Genomic DNA, 17272 nt, shown 5'->3' on the forward strand with positions numbered 1-17272 from the left:
AGGTATTTTCATTGCGAATAAGAAATGCAAATCAAAGATATCAAATGCTCAGGATGCGTTTGTACTTCCTTCGTATCACAACGAGGTCATCTTTTCTTTTTCTTCGATTCTTCGTTACAATTTGTATCTGGTGCCCATTTCACTTTCAGCCATTTATTCGTTAATGCGATTCGCACAAGAAAAAAACCGTTACGATACATACATGCGTATATATTAGAATTAAGTATTCCACATGTACGAGAACGTATGTTCATTTTATTTTCGTGAACTTTTTTATTCTCTTTCGACCTACATTTTATTGGTAGATAAATGTTAGGGTAAAGAAGTAATTATAATATCGATTTCTTTTATTAATGCCTTTCATAATTTTCCTGCTCTCTTCTCCTCCTCTCTGCGTCACAGTTTATTCATAATAAATTGACTGCATATGCGTCACGTTATAGATACATCTCTTTTACAATTTACATTACGTACAGCCGCTTATAGATTCGTGGTCGAGGGATGCTTAATACTTAATCTATAAAGAATCCAATTGATCTCTTCGTAGAGCGTCGCACTTATCGAAAACAAAGTCACGAAATTTCGTGCGATGCTCGTCCACCTTCGAATTTTTCCGTGCATCTCGTTCCGGTCGTCTGAAACAGCTATCTTCACGTTATTAATTGGAACGAGAAGTCACGTGCGGACGTCGAAAATACTGATGGTGAAGTCAGTATAATAATATAATTTTCTTTTGTTACTTTTCTGTTTCTTTTTTTAAACACTTTAACAGACAATATATTCACGGATTAACGATTAAGTTTCGATATATTACATGTGACTGTGAAAAGGAAATTGAAATGGAAAAAAAATGATGAAAAATATAACTAATTACTCTATTTCCTCGATTATCAAAAATTCTGAAATAGTTCTGCAAAAATCAAATAATTTGACGTGCGAAAATATCGACTGATTTTAAAAATGTGCTTTTTTTTCGAATAGTCATTATTTTATTATTTACATGTATTTTCGTATTAATGTATGCGTTATATAATTTCAAAAACTGTTATATCCAATTTTGGTTTTATCGAGGAATCAAAGTGCTGTTTTAGGAAAAAATGCCGTGTTATTCGTACAAATGAGATTCGCAATTTTTTTAAAACATTTTTTTTTTGTATAAGGAAAATACCGTATTCGGACAGTTTTTCAAACTCCTTTGTTCGAAGCACACTTTTTCGAAAGACACTGGTTCGAACACGGACATTTGTTCGAACTGACATTTTTTCGTAAATAGTGTTTCTCGAAATTATTCCATAAATCACTAATTCGATAGGCGCACGGACAGCGCGTGTATAAAGGTTCACCGATTCACCGATTTCTTGTTTAGTTAAATATAAAACCGCATTTAGAACTCTGATATGATGAGCTTAAAAGTGGCTATGTTAGGTAAGACTTCCAAACTGTCATCTTGCCCGAAAAAAATTTTGTTTAAATAAAATAAAGAGTTGTAATTAATTTCTAGTTTGTAATAAAGTACAATTTTTTGATGCTTCCGTTCAACGAATTTTCTAAAAATTATTCATTCGAACAAACGTCTATTCGAAAAAGTGTCCGTAAACCGGAAAACATTACAGCGGTACGCCTATCGATGAATGAAATGATAAAGCATCAGTTAAGATAAAGATACATCTTATTAACAGAGTGTATTTGAGTAACCGTGCAGTCGGAATTTTCGATCCAGATTAATTACACGAGCATAATATATAAAAAAAAAAATTTATATGAACCACTTGGACAATCCAAGGACTGTTTCGGTTTAAACGGTTATATATTAGTTTGAATTTTTTTTACATTATCATACTTTCTAGGGGTGACGATTGCGATAAATAACACTGACAACAATCTGACTGATCGATACAGTACGTGTATAAAGAGTTACACATGACTCGAGGGCAAGTAAGTTCCGACTGCACGGATTATGAATAAAATCCAAAAGGTATTAAATTCGTTAAAATCGTCACAGTGTAAAATGATCTGTTCTCGTGTATACAAGCTATGGTCGCTATTTACGTATTTGCGTGTCCATATAATTTTAGGTGTACGCATTACACTATGTATAATTAATGGATAAAATCGTAAAGCTAGTACGACAACTGTTCTCGACACTCGGCACAATAGCACATCCGACGCAAATGGAAAATATCACTTTCGAAAAACATACAACGTGCGCCTCTACCTACAAAAATGGTTATTATAGTCTGCTAGTGTACAATCATAATAATAATAGGGGAAAACTGGTTAATGGCGACGATGTTTTTTTAAAAATTTTTTATCATTAGAAATCAATAGAGAAAGGATGAATCTTTTAAGTTTTTACTGTCATATTGGATCAACCTTTTGATCTGCAAGAAAATAATCACCAACCGAACCAAAGAAGAACAAAATGCGAATGCTCTTTGATTTTTATAAAACTCAGTACTTAAAAGTTTTTAGAAATCGCTAAATACAAATTTGAGGTAAAACATATTAAAATTCACAACGGTGGATCCAATATGGTGAGCCAAAATTTTGAAAAAATTTTAAAGAAAGATCTTTTTTTTTTAATTGTCACACACGGATATAGTTGATAGGGTGACAATACTGCTCAAAAAGTGAATATAATTTTTGCAAATATACTTATTAAATTATTTATAGCAAAGCATATGGATTTCATATCTTTGAATGAATTGTATAATGTTTCGAAAATGAAAAAATGAAACCGCACGTATATAATCAATATAATGATTAGTATGAAGAAAAATGAAGCATTTGGCACCTACGCAGACCATAGGATCAATATGGATTTTGTTTTCCCTATAGAGTAAAATATGTAGAAAATAGACTAGCCGGCATTACTCCGTTTTCTCCTATACAAACACAGTGAGAGTAATTTGTCTGACTGCGTCGGACGACTTTCCATTTCGAGCCTAAAGGTTAATTTAAAAGGAACCTCTAGCCGATGCCAAGTTGCTAAAGCGTACAGCGAAAAACACGTGTTCTGTGTAGATTGGTCGATAAATGTGTTTTATTAATTTACTTATTTCGTTTTATAGTAGATTTTGGATTTTGGATAGTCAGTACAACAAGTATATATTGATAATGATTTTCAATTAACGGATTGTCAAAAAAGAAGCATGAACTGCAGGAGCTCGTGCTGAAATGTAAAATTTGCATTGAGAATTGTTTGATGTTTTTTTTTTCTTATTCTTTCAAGATAAATTGGATAACGCCGCCTGTATTATTTATATGTACCAAGGAAACGAGAAATGAAGAAAAAGGAGGAATAAGGATGGCGCTCTTAAGATTCAAAGTTTTGGTTTTCGTTCGTTGCACCTTTATAATCTCTGACGCTCTATGACGTAAGTCTGTGCACATGTCGCAGTCTCCCGATTCTTATCGAATTTTTTATTGTTCACTTTTTTACTTTCTTAACATTCGCCGATTTTATATCACCCTTGCCTATCTCCTTCTCTTTCATGCTCTCATCATTTCACGCATCAAGTACGCACACTCTCTTTTATACTTCTGTTCTCTATTTGGCTTTCGCACTGTCCTTGCAAATTCGCTGACCATAGGGAATCACAAAGACGGTGATCCTCGACAGGCTAGATAAAAGTCTATCACTGATATGAATAAAATTGTCATGTTAAGTAACGCTCCTCCTTCGTTCTAATTATCTAGTATAAAATTCTCAGGAATTACGTATAGTATATTATATATATATAGTATATACGTATATATATTGTAAAGTGGCATTTTGGGATGCACGTCACAAAACGTGGAATTCTAAGATTTTCGGCTACAACGTGGGGCCTTATGCGTAGGGAAGGGATTTCGTGATGTTGTACTGTCTTATTTGCTAAATTTATACTTAGTTCCCTCGTGGGAACGATTTTTTGTGTTTCATACTTTTCAAGCAGATCAGAATGGACCCTGTCAAAATTTGAATACTACGGGCCATTGAGGTGTCATTGTCTTGTATTGTTTTGTCTAGTCTTGTCTGGTCTTATATAGGGTATAGTACAGAATCGTTACCGTTTGAGGGTCCAGATACCTGGGAGATTGTGTTCCTGTGGATATTTAGAGCGACTGGGAAGGCGGCGAGAGACGCTTTTGCGAGTTGGCCATATTTACGTTAGCGATTGATAGACCGTGTCGCAATGTCGTGCCTTACGCATTTCCCATCATTGTTGGATTCGCGAATTGCTGATCAGTGGCGTTTTGAAGGATTAGTGCTGTCTGATGACGTTCATGTGTCATATTTTGGTTTTGCGTTATCGCCTATACAGTCCATGCTTCACAGAATCGTTTTCTTAGCGCAAGGGTATCGTGAATCCGTTAGCACTAGCTAACGTTAATTTTTGTATAATACAGTTTAACTTGCATATTCAGTTGAGAATATTGTAGAGAATTTATTTATTTTAATTTAGATTTGATTTTTGGTGTTTTATAAAGTCAATAATAATTTGTCTCGCAAACCTAGGACCCCACCGCATAAAAGTTAGCCATGGTAAATTTTGGAGACAGTTAAGCGGTACAGCTTCACTGTACCTGGCGCCAATCAACGTGGTTTATCGGTTTCTTTCTTTCTTTTAATTTTCCATAGAGTCTCATTTATTTATAAACGCGATTTCACTATGAAAATTGCCGTTACAATATATACCAGCTATTCAGTCCAAACGCACCATCTGAATATGGTTTTTCCATAAGACTATAATGGGCGCACCAATTTCAGATGGTGCGTTTCTATCAAATAACCCTGTTTGCATGTACATATATATATATAGTATATACTGTACGAAGGTTATCAGACTAACAATATTACTACCGCGCATGCGCAGTTCTCTTGCCGCTGATTTTATCTCCAAAAATCTCGCCAAGTTCGAGATCGATGCGTTGGAAGTCGGAGCGACCGATAAAGACAAGATCGTCGAGAGGTGATCGCAAAGGAGTACAAGTGGCTAGGTTGTCGTCCTCGTGGCACAGGACACGGGTGTTACGAGCACCACCTCCCGGAGTTCCCTCTTCCGGCAGAGTGACCTCCGAGTCGACGGAGGCGTTCGCTGACGTACCATGAGTCGGTCATCCCATGATCGAGAGGTCGACGACCATCAGGGTGTCTGTCTGTAGAGGATCGAGGCTGGGTCGCTAAGCCTATGTGGGAACGCTAAATCCACTTGTTTCGCTTCATTACACTTGAGTGTCTGCGTCCCCACATGAGGTTGTATCATACTATCGTCCCTTGGATGTGCTGGGGGTCCTGGGGGCCAGTTTGGGTTTGGCTGGGGGATGGTCCCATTGGACTCTGAAGGGAGGGTGGATCGTAGAGGCCGCCAAGGGAGCCACCAAGACCAGCGCCAAGGGATGGGCCGAAGCCGGCACCCATGGTCGGCATAGAGGGTAAACCCACATCGAGGATTCCGGTGTTACTGGCGATACTACCCAGAGTACCCTCTTCCGGTGGTGTGACCTCAAGACCGATGGAGCCGTTCAGGGCGATCTTGATGGGATTGTGATTCGAGGGGTGGGAGAGTGCCCCCAGGCCGATGTCCTCCAAGCTGCTCTTTCGCCTCGTGGTCAGACCTTGTCTCAGGGAGTTGCTCCTCCTGAGGAGGATGTCGTCGACTACTCGCAGGGAATTCGAACGACCTCTTAGGGTGCCGGCTACGGTGGGACTGTCCGGTAAAGAGAGAGAGTTCGACTTTGTACTTCCGAGAGGTGGTGCTCTAGCTAATCCGATCCCGGAGCCTCGTCGACTTCCTGGACCGCCGGCACCGGCTCCGGCACCAATCCCAGCCGACGCTACCGCTGCGCTCATCTGCGCCACCAGCTGAGCCGAGCAGAAACTGATGTTGCTCTTCCTTCGCGAATTGTGTCTCTCGAACGTCTTCTGCGCGGAGAATGGACTCGGCCTTACCAGATAGACTATGTCACCCTCCTCCAGCTTCAAATCGCAGCTGGGGTTTATTATCACGTACGACAAGGAGTTCCTCTTCTCGGACACGTCGTCGTAGTCCGCTACTGGCAGGTTCAATGACTCCATACGCGATCGCACCAGGTTCGCGATTTCCGCCCTTTCGATTTGCTGGGCATGATTGTCCCGGGCCTCATCGCTGAGGCTCATCGAGTACTGGAACCAAGACAGTTATTAATCCACTACGTCACCCTTAGGAAAATTACTTCCGATCTCACCCCAGCCTCCAAAGCAGCACGACTCGTCTTTCCATTTTGTATTTATAACGATATAATTCTCCAAATGTGATTTTACTAAATTGACTTTTTCTTTTCATCAAAATAAAAACGAGTCGTTGCTGCAGGGGCGAGAAAATCTTCATCTGCCATCTCGAGACAACGACGAGCTAATATTCATATATATGCAATTAAACAATGCGCTTCGTATAGGCATGCGACATTCACGCTCCCGAGATCATTTTCATATTTTACTTCCGTTTTTTAAGTTGGCATGCGTGCGGTGCTCGAGTAGCATGAGGAGAAGAAAAGTGTTTCGAAAAAAGAGGAGAAAAGACAGATACACACATCAATACTTACAGCGGAAGCACTCTTGTCGCGATTCGCGCAATTCGCTAGACAGGAAGCTGCTGCGGAATGACGAACCTTATATGTCACCCCGACGCCAGTGTCGCTCTCAGCGTCTGAGTCGCCCTGTCAAACCATAATTAATTCTACCTTTACTACGCGCTGTCGCCCTGTAACGAGATCAAGTCCTCTTGGCATCCTTTTCTACATCCTTAACATCCCGCACTCTCCGACCTTGTTATCGCTCTGTATATTCACTCAAAACTTTTCTTATCGTCAGAGTTACGCATTCGCATGCCAAAGTAGAGACTATCCTCGAGGATCACCTTATTAAGCAAAGTATATACATTTTTTATAATTCCGTCATCTAAAACGACGTTTCTTTGCTGTCTCTCGTCTTCCATTGCTGCTAAATCTAAGCACGATGCAAGGTTGTTAATGCAAGGCTTGCACATTATCTGATCCTGGTAATTGGGTCAGGTTTCGCGATCAGGAAAGGTTTGTAGGATGGAAGAATAGACAGAGAATGAGCACAGCCATGCGCTACTCACAGCCGCTATTGATTTCGCATCTGTAGGGATGCGTTCCAAAAATTTACTCAAATTTAATCGAGTCAATGTTGATCTTACTGATATAATTTGTTTAATTAAATTTTGTAGTCTTAACTTGATCATGATCATTCGAGTAAGGTATTGGAACGCATCTTACGCCCGTTACTAAAATTATTTGTTTTTGATAAATTTTTCTTTTTTTCAAGCAATTTGACTCACGTGCGAAATGTCGGCTACGCTCGTGTCCTGCGTCCTGTAGATTCCTATTGGGATCTCGCAGGTCGTCGAACACAACTTCTGGTAGAGTCTTCCATATGTTCTTATCCACATGTCGTCTTTTGTTATTCTCATCTGAATAGAGCTTATTCTTAATTTCGTGAAATTATGTATTTGGGTCATTCATGTTTTTTTTTACAGGCACTTACTGATGTCAAAAATCCTGATCCTGGTGCCTGATCCACTCCTAGCAGTAATCTCACGAAAGTTATCACGTAGTCCTTCACAAAGGCTTGGTAAAGTAGGGTATCCAACATGGACGCACTGAATACACTTCCGGCGGCAAACGGAAGTCGAAACATGTACGATATGTGAGAACCTCTTTCCTTTTCTCTCTGTATTAAAATATAAATAAATTATTAGCATTCACTCGCTATCGATAAATTTGAATTTTATCTACTGTATCCCCTAACTCACTTCTACTCCAAAAAAACTCACCAATCCTGGCGTTTCAAATTTTTAGCATTGAAGCGAATCGCAAAGCGTATAATGTGTATGCGCGTTATATTTATTAATAAACTAATTAGCTTTTTGTTCAAAAATATTTTTTTCTTAATAATTTCTTTCATTTCTATTTCAATCGAAAAATGCTTTGTCTCTACATCAGGATCAATAAAATTGTGATGTTAAGGAACGGTACAAAATTATAAATTAAATTGATGCACGTTAAAAACACTTGAACAATTGTTTAATCCACGCGATGAATACGTATACTTATCAAATAAATCTTTCAATCATTCCAGTTGTTCATTATTGTGAACAATTTTGGGCTTACTGTTTTTCATGCGTGCCTTTATACAAATCGCAACGACAAGAGTCTTTTTTCAGTTGTTACTAATAACGTTATGCAACATTAGACCTCGGACTAAACTGACACTAAATACAAATGAAAAAATATCTGAAAAACTTTTCGATTCCTTCGTGAATGTGCTAAGATGCGTACTACACGTTATTTCATGCTTTTGACTAGACAGTAAGAATGCGAGATAAATTAAAATGATAACGCGTGATCGGATTTCTATTCTATTACAGCGCTAAGAGACCCCGAGACACGAATCGTCATCAGTATACCCATTTCGATAAGAATTGACTAATAACACAAAATTTCATATTGATGTTACTTAAGTAATGTCAACGGTTCACTGTTGTATCTTGCAAATTAGAACCCGTGAATCGAGGTATCAGCTGTCAATCTATGTACATTTAAAAATTTCCAATCCAAGGGCCTAACTACCCAAGTGCTTTCAAAGATTGGTCGAAGATCAAAAGTTCAAACGATGCCATTTAGAAAAGTAATTATCAATATTATAATTCGTTTCATCAAGAAGCTTGATTATCATAAAAATAACAGCTGGCAGTATTAATTTAATTTTACAAGATAAGTATAATCTATATTTCATTGAATTTGGTAGTTTCATAAGTATCAACCTAGTACCACTAATAATACTTATGACGACAAGCAGTAGAGTTCATACTCATGAAAAAGAGATAATTACTTCCGAAGGAGACTGTTGAAGCAGTACCTAAAGTACCTAAGCAGTACCTAAGTAAAAGTATTTCTCGTGTACAGCAAATTTACATTTCCACAGTTTCCTGCCTTTTAATTTTTTTACAGTGAAACATTTCTCAGCAATGCTTAAGAGTGCGTAACGATACTTAAAGTACTCGAGTTAATTGCCACTAGTATTTAGGTTCAATAGCAACCTTAGCATTTAGCTACTGAAAGCCCTGATCCTTTTTTGCAGCTACTGCCAGTCATCGAAAATCATAATATAGATATTACTCTCAGTATTGAAATGTTAATAGAAAAAATTTCATGTCCCATAACACTTATGGTTTATGAATATTTCTTGATAAATAAATGCGATCATGAACTATGATCCCAACCAAGTACAAAGTGACATCGGTAGTTCTCAGACAGACAAAAATACAAAAATCAGTCAATCAATCAAGTCAATCAGAGTTGAAAGTGAGTGATATCGTGTTACCGGGGAGCCCATCGAAGGCTCATCGGGGTAGTTGTCACTGGAAGTAGCACTGAGGAGTACCTTTTCCATTTTGCTGAGATGCAGTGCATACTTGTCGTGTGCCCTGAACTGCATAAACCGCATATTGCTCGATTGAGACAGCTCCGTTATGCTTTTTATGCTCGGAAAGAATCTGTTGAAAACAACAGAAATTAATTACATTATTCATTGTTAAGAAATGAAATTAAATGAAAAGTATAAAATATTCTGTTCCCCAATTTCTCTCTCTTACTTGAACATGGTTTGCACAGCTACGATCGTATTGCAATCAGCCAGTGTATCTTCTTCAGCTGAATTACTAAGTTCTTTGTTAACAACCACGACATTTTCAGCAAGCGTGATTCCTGCTCTGAGTAAATCATCGAGACAGTCAATGGAGCCCAGCATCCAGTATATCAACGGGAAGTAAGAAAGAGCATCCAGAAAAGCAATTTCCGGTCTCCTTTCCAATAGCAGAATGATAGGATTCAAGGAAGTTTTTGATCTGATAAAATAAAATTATTTCAATACAGAAATTTTGTGAGGACATTTTTTTTCAAAGTTATTCAGACTTTTAAAAACGTACCGGAAATGCGCGCGCAGCGGTATGATAAAGTTGTATATTCCGTTGCTCGCGTAATCCGCTGCCAGTATAATAGTTTTGTTTTGCCAATTGTATTCCTTAGCATTTCGATAACTGCAGTGCTCGCAAACCTTGAGAGATAAAGAAAAATACGGAAGTTAATAAAGTTAATAAAAAATGTACTTTAATAATTAATTGATTCAGTGCTCATTGACAGTGCTCAGTCATCGGCGATAGACAACGATTACCTGTGCCAGTTGCAAACAGCAGAGTGGTTTCTTTTCCTTAAGGAGGTAACACAAGGTTGGCGACACACCGATGAATGGCGACACAGGTGGAAATCCTTTGACAATTCTGAAAAAAAGTCATAATTTCATGTGATAGTTTTCTTTTCTTTTTTTTTTTAATCAACACAAATCCTCATTTTTGGATCATCGAGTATTTCAGGGTATTGGCATATTTTCTTATCTGAGCCACGCGCATTATCACCTCTAATATGCAATAAATTTGAAGTATTTGCCGCATTGCTCGTTTGAATGTTGCAAGTGAAGTTACACGTTCATCATGACGAAACTCGATGATCATGTTGCTTCAATATGTACTTTACTTGGGATATGGTAACGACTGGTTGGCTACTCAAAAACCCAAAACTTGGCAGATTTTTCCTGACATTAATTACGCGTACGTAAAATGCAGCTTATTCGAATTTATTAGTCATGAGCGTTTATGCACTTCCAGTGCATTCCTAGCTTTTTTTTTATACTTTCACAGTGAATATCGGCGCAATATCCGTTGGGCTGACGATGGGACTACCGAATGTTAGTATTCCAGAATTCGGTGATTCCGCGAATACCGAGACGGACGTTGCTCTAGAAAACGTCTCTCTCGTCGAGACGTCTATTTTTATAGGCGCCAGTCTTGGCGTCTTAGTACCAATTTTCATCGTCGATGTTTATGGGAGACGCACGACTTTCATTGTCTTTGGAGTTGTTAATGCTAGTTCTTGGATTTTACTTGCTAATGCGAAAGACATGGTGGTAAGAAATAAAAGCGATTTTTTTAAATTTGCGAATATTTAAATTCATCTTTTATCAAAATAATTATAAAAGTGCCCTGTCACACTAATGGATCAGTAGCAGATTAGTCTGCAATGAAATAAAATAAAAAATACGTGTAATCACATATTTAAAAAATCAATTAGTTTTGAAACGTATTTTCGACTTTATACTCGACTTTATACTCGATAAAATTTAATTATTTTTTTTATTCCGTTTGTCACTGGCATCGAGTTCGTTTATGAATTATCTATATATTATCTACGTATTTTATGAAATTAAAAAATACACAAACACGTTTCCAAGTGTTAATTAAAAAATGTCAAATAAGAACAATAAATTGTATAACCTCCAAATTAATATTTTAATTTGCAGTTTATCATTACGGGCTCATTCGTCGGCGGCTTCGCTGTAGGAATATTTCTAATAACCGCTACTCTCTTTGTCAGCGAGATCTCGCTGCCAGAAAATCGTGGGACAGTCGCTACAATGACAAGCTTATCAGGCTATTTTGGAATATTTATTATTTGTTATCTGGGAATACACGTGGACTTGCAAATCCTGGCACCAGGAATAATAGGATTTACCATATTTTTCATAATATCCACATCGCTATGGATGAACGAGTCACCATACTATCTGTACAAATGTGGAAGGGTCAGTGGATAGTTTCAATAAAAAAATAGTACACTAAATTTTAAACAAATTGACCATCAATAAAAACCGTTTCAGGTACTGGACGCTAAATTATCTCTGATGACTTTACGTGGCAAAACCACAATTTTGGAAATCGACGAGGAGCACAAGTCAATGGTACAATTTTTCAATTCCGAAATTGAATATCCAACAAGAGTTAAGAGGATGATCAACTTGATGTTTGGCTCTGGGAAAATGGAGATGTCGATGATGTTCCTACTACTGACACTGTGCACGACTCAAGTGATTGGTGGCTACGCAATGACCAATTACGTTGATTCTATCGTGAGCACGCAGCTGCCCCGATACGGTACCGTTTTCCTTGCCCTTATGAACTTTGTCTCAGTAGTATGTTGTCTGGGTACGATCGAAAAAATCGGACGTAAGTTCATACTGAAATTATCGTGTATCGGGTCGTCTACCTGCTATTTGATAATATTCATATACAATTTTTATTATGGGACCAAATGCGAGCCTGGAAACGGGACGGCAACATCACTGATAATAATAATAGCAATATATTACATAATCTATACATTTGGCGTGATACCGGTAATACCGGTACTGACCAGTGAGATCTTTCCAAACAAGATAAAAACAGTAGCAATAGGATTCTGCTTTTCCTCTGTGTATCTGGCCAACTTGATAATAGCATGGTTGTACTTTTCATTGAGCCATCTCATGGGAGTCTGTCCTACGTTCGCCGTTTTCACGTTCACCGGCGCCATAGGACTTCCCGTTATCATTTGGTCATTGCCAGAGACCAACGGTAAGAGCTTGTATGAGATTCAACATGAATTAAGAGACGAAATCATAGACCCAGTGATCCCTTCGTATTAACCTTCCGGTGGTGAGCCGTGGCCTGAGGAACGTGACAGATGTACCTAGGGCGAGAAAAAGGGGGGAAGCACTGAAGGGGTAATTTTTGAATATTTAATTCTTCACCATACTCGTTTTTTTATTCATATGGACTTCCGTACGCATCCATATGAATTAAGCATTGTATGTCCATAATCATTAATCAGTTTGATTCTTAGACATTATCTTCTAATAACACAGTGTAGATTCTGTATTTTGAACCAGATCTCAGATAATGATTATTGTCCGTCTGGTTTGATCGAATGAAATCAACAATGATAATTATGAGCGTTCAGTATGTCTGCACTAGAAAAATTATTATTGTTATGGTCATCTATGTCGATATATATATATAATATACACATAAATTTAAGGGATATCGTACAGTACGTATAATGGTGACTCACCCTTTAAAACTGAGGCACAGGAAGTCGCCGGAAGAGAAGAGCGTGCGCAGTGCGCAAGAGCGGTGCGAGGAAGACATCAAAAACATCCACAGGAGTTTAGGGTGTCAGGCAGGGCACATCATCACACAGCATTGCGACATCACACAGGAGATTATCGAAAGACATTATGAGGAGACATTTGTCGAATGGACTTTTGCATGGCAGAATGGATGACACAGTGACGTGCATTACGTAGTGAGAAAGAAAGAGATCGCATTCATTTCAAGGCTCTTCCTAACCCAAATCAAAAGTTCCAATGATATATCATATATAATATATGGTATTATCCTGCGGGAGTTTTGGGAACTTATCGATCTCGGTCGATAACGTAGAAATCACAGGGCCGTCTCATAGAAAAAAAAAGGTATGGGCAGTAAGAATACTGGCTGGATTCTTTGTTATTTGATTCCAGAAGAACGTATATGAAGATAATGGACAATAGGATGTAATAATAAAGGATGTTACTACTGTCTGGATGGATAATATAATTATGATAGGACGACACCTATCGGAATATATTGATGTCTCTAACTGTATAAAATAACATGAAATAGTGCGAATCGTATTTTTTCACCTTTTTCAACCGTCTTAGATATTTTGATCGTGAAATTTTAACGGAATATATTCTCCGTCAGTCTGTCCGAGTCTATGCTCCGTTATTGTATTAAAAATATGATAAACATGTAATAGACTAGTGAGTATGTGCGAGGCGCATGACAGACGTCGGACGAGGACATGTGACTTATTTTTTTCGTTGCATTTTCAAGGTTACACATATATTCAGGATGGTTAAACGGAGCATAGAGGTGGCAAATTAAATGAAAGTAAGTCGCGGAAAATCCTCGCTTGTGTCCTTATAATTCAAGATGGCTGATCTGGGTCCGGAAGAGCCTTAAACCAATAAAATTCCATTATACTAAACTTTATTATTCGTTTAACAAAAACCCTAACTCTGTTCTTGTCAGTCGGGTCTCAAGAGGACGCATCGCTATCTGTAGTTAAACACTTAAAATGCACTCTTATAATATGCATGTATGTGCAATGTAGCATTGGAACGGTTTACATAAGTGATGTGTAATTGTAGCTAAGGCAAGGTTGAAACTGCACTGTATTACATCGCAATACTTCACCAAAATTAAAAGTCAATAGTAGATAAGAATGTATCTATATGCTGAACTTGTATAGTGAAAACAATTTTTTACATGAAGAAGAAGACTTTAATTGTTAATAATTGTTGATACTTGATACTACTGACAATTCTTAATACTTTAATTGTTGAAGTTATTGACAAGTTCTGTGCGTCTTATCGTAATGAATTTTTGCGGTGAATGAACAACATGTAAGATCTGAATGGCGTGAAAGTGACTAGAAAAAAAAACAGTAAAAAATTTATTAAAAAAATAATTTGTCAGAATCAAGTAATAGTGGACCAAAGAATTTGAGATCATGCCATGCGAGTGCGGTGAATGAAATAAATAAAGTCAAACTTCTCTGATGAATTTTAGTCTATTGAGGTATTTGTAGCCTATAATTTATATACGTGTTCATGGTTTTACATTGTAAGTGAATGCTTACACCTAGTGAAGATTCATTCATATCTTGCAGAGATCTGGACCGTCAAAGGAAGATACTCACGCAATTTTTTCACTGGGTGATCTCCAAGGGACGTCATCATCCATCTCATCCTCAGACTCATCACCTTCGTGGTCCAATGATTCCTGACCAGGAAGATGAAGGGTCGAGCTAGTCATCATATCCGGTACCGGAAGTATACTGGGTCGTCTACTACCTGAAAATTGAAATGAAATACTGAATGGATCGTATCTATTTTAACAATACTGTTGACAATCAAACGTATTGGATTTTTTATGGTTTGATTAATAATAAAATGTCAAAAATAACAGACCTCTTCTTTGCATCAATATTTCCGGACTGAGCAAATTTGGATTTGGATCCATCGAGCGTGGCACGTCTAGATGATTTCCAGTAATTGGCGTTGGTGGTGATGATCCTGCGTCCTTTATACATTGCCTTGAGTCTCCTAAGCCTGCTGGATCCAGATAAGTTGCTGAAAAATTAATAAATCATCTCTGTGAAATCAATATGGCGACAGTAAGTCCTTAGAGTCGTGCATCATAAAGTGTATTACATGCTCACGATTACGAAACAGGTTAATACGTACTGAAGCATAGTGTCTAGAAATTTGAGAAAAATATAAAAATAACGGTTAGGAAAAATATTTTACGATCATGAAAATTGTTATTCTTGAAATAGCATAAATTCCATTAACAAATTTGAAACGATTTGCATAAGACTTACACGTGTATTAGGCGTGTAAAATAACATCCCCAGGATAAAGCGTCGAAAGGGGAAAGATGAAAGGAAGGAAGAAAAGTCATGGTTAAGGAAGGAAGAAGGTGTGCAAGCAGTTGTATGAGGGACGTGATGGAGGTTTTAATATTGCAATGAAGTGTCCACTAATGAAATTGAAACTAAAATCTAAACTAACCTACATGTCAGATTATTGACTATGCAGTTATCCTATATCTTCCTGAACAATCTTTATTATCCATTTCACAATATGGGAAACTATGTACGCGTTAACCAAAGCAAGCCCATAAGGTAATACCTGGTACTACGTCATCGTGAGTTAGCAAAGCCAGCGAGTAGTGGCTTCATTTTTTAAGGCTGGTCCACATTAAAACATTAAATAAATATACTTTTAACAATGGATACTACAGTGCAGGATTAAATCGAAGCTGGCGCACCTACAAGAAGATTAATTAAAAGCAGAAGCGAGTGCGACACTCACGGTGAACATCGGATGCGAGTAGGTTGTGATGTTGGAGTGTGGGCGTGCTAGGGGGGACCAGCAAGATAACCTGTGGGGGCAACGGGGCCTTCGGGCCTGGTGAATTTCCTTGACCCTGTCCCCGGGGCCCCGTCCAGGTCACGGGCCTAGTGTTATCGGTCAGCGGATTACAACTGGTGGAAAACCGAAGGTGCGCCTCTGCACCATTGTTCATTGCTGTACCGTTCCCTCCACCGGAAGTGGACATCGCTGAAAAGCCAGACGTCGCCGTCATGGTGGTAGTCGTAGTTGTCCCCATGGTCGTTGTAGCCATTGTGCTAGAGGACGGTACCGCCGCGTTTTCACTTCCGGTCGCCGACGTATCCGAGTTTTTATCCACAACAACCCCCGTCGGTTCCGTCGCGACGCTACTTTGATGATTAGCTACGACGAATGCAGAATTCTCCTCCTTGGTTATACTCATATAGTAACAAGTATCCGTTTTCTTCATGATGTGACGAGGTCCTGGAAGATTTTAAACAAAAACGATCATCAAGCAGTTACCTATTATAACAGGTCATTTTGAGATTTTTATTTTAATACTAGGTTAGCCAAAATAATACCAGGTTAGGTGTGATCATGACCAAGTATGAAATTGCAATTTCAGACTGCGTACGTATGTAAAGTATAAGGCATACCTGGATTAAGAAGGATCGTGTCTTCGTAGAATTCTGGTAATTCAGCAGGTCTGACGGCAACTAGGGCGACCCCGTACTTCCGGTGGCTGTGGAAGGAAGCGTAAGTGAAAGACTTGCCTTCGTACTCGCCAAAGAAACGGGAGTCACCCAGTATTATGTGATAGATTTCATTCCCAGAACACTTCCCGTAGAGTCTATGCCATTCTTCCTGGGACTGCTGACCCTCTCTGAAGGTAAAAGGTGCATTCTGACTTTAGGATTCTATAATGCAAGGATATACCTTGTGTCGTATAACTATGAGTAATTTGGAGTGGTAACTTACTGTCCCCTTGATGTATGTAATAATAATGTAACTAGAGTCGATGCACCTGGACACGTGCAATTGTTAGCAAGGAGCGCGTACTTGAATTCGTCCTCGCATACCACGTGTTCAGCAAACTTAACGTGCAGCTTGTTCTCCGGACGGAAGATCTGGACGTACTGTGGAACGCTCGGCGCAAAGTCCTTTACAGCCCAAGACCTGATACAGATTGCGTGGGATTGTTAAGTATTTATATATTGGTATATAAAATATAAAAATTAGATACGGGATGAATCAATGAGAAATCATTTTACATAATACAAAGGTCCCATACAGGGTATATCTAGTAAGCTATAGTATCAATAGAGATCCTGCATGGGACCTTATATGACGAATTTAAAATGATCTACCAGTGATCCATCTCGTATCTAACAATTCTATATCCCAATTATGATA

General features: G+C 38.3%; 2 protein-coding genes across 13 annotated transcripts in view; one reads left to right on the forward strand and one right to left on the reverse strand.

Annotated features, from left to right (window-relative positions):
- Window positions 1-512: 512 nt before the first annotated feature.
- The window catches only part of LOC107266191 (potassium channel subfamily T member 2), a gene marked incomplete at its 5' end in the record, with an annotated part of 38195 nt that continues 21435 nt past the window's right edge, over window positions 513-17272 (reverse strand). For 2 of the 10 annotated variants that reach the window (XM_025083461.1, XM_025083457.1), the window contains 14 exon segments: window positions 513-6148; window positions 6556-6681; window positions 7326-7457; window positions 7532-7717; window positions 9371-9542; window positions 9642-9893; window positions 9975-10102; window positions 10220-10325; window positions 12988-12996; window positions 14662-14815; window positions 14933-15094; window positions 15839-16342; window positions 16516-16742; window positions 16838-17035. In XM_025083461.1, the coding sequence (XP_024939229.1) occupies window positions 5246-6148; window positions 6556-6681; window positions 7326-7457; window positions 7532-7717; window positions 9371-9542; window positions 9642-9893; window positions 9975-10102; window positions 10220-10325; window positions 12988-12996; window positions 14662-14815; window positions 14933-15094; window positions 15839-16342; window positions 16516-16742; window positions 16838-17035 (3259 nt within the window). 10 annotated transcript variants of the gene reach the window in all.
- On the forward strand, window positions 10064-14916 carry LOC107266193 (facilitated trehalose transporter Tret1). Of its 3 annotated transcripts, none has more exons than XM_025083471.1 (5): window positions 10064-10305; window positions 10419-10652; window positions 10743-11008; window positions 11402-11683; window positions 11759-14233. In XM_025083471.1, the coding sequence occupies exons 2-5, from the start codon at window positions 10568-10570 to the stop codon at window positions 12560-12562; spliced, it is 1437 nt and encodes a 478-aa protein (XP_024939239.1). In that variant the 5' UTR covers window positions 10064-10305; window positions 10419-10567; the 3' UTR covers window positions 12563-14233. The 3 variants fall into 3 exon arrangements, with proteins under 3 accessions (XP_024939239.1, XP_024939240.1, XP_015591931.1); XM_015736445.2 differs by lacking the exon at window positions 10064-10305 and adding an exon at window positions 14632-14916 and having other exon boundaries at window positions 10319-10652; window positions 11759-12032; XM_025083472.1 differs by lacking the exons at window positions 10419-10652; window positions 10743-11008 and having other exon boundaries at window positions 10094-10305.

The sequence above is a fragment of the Cephus cinctus genome, unplaced genomic scaffold (assembly GCF_000341935.2).
Source record: "Cephus cinctus unplaced genomic scaffold, Ccin1 Ccin1_scaffold0303, whole genome shotgun sequence".
Taxonomy (NCBI): Eukaryota; Metazoa; Arthropoda; class Insecta; order Hymenoptera; family Cephidae; genus Cephus; species Cephus cinctus.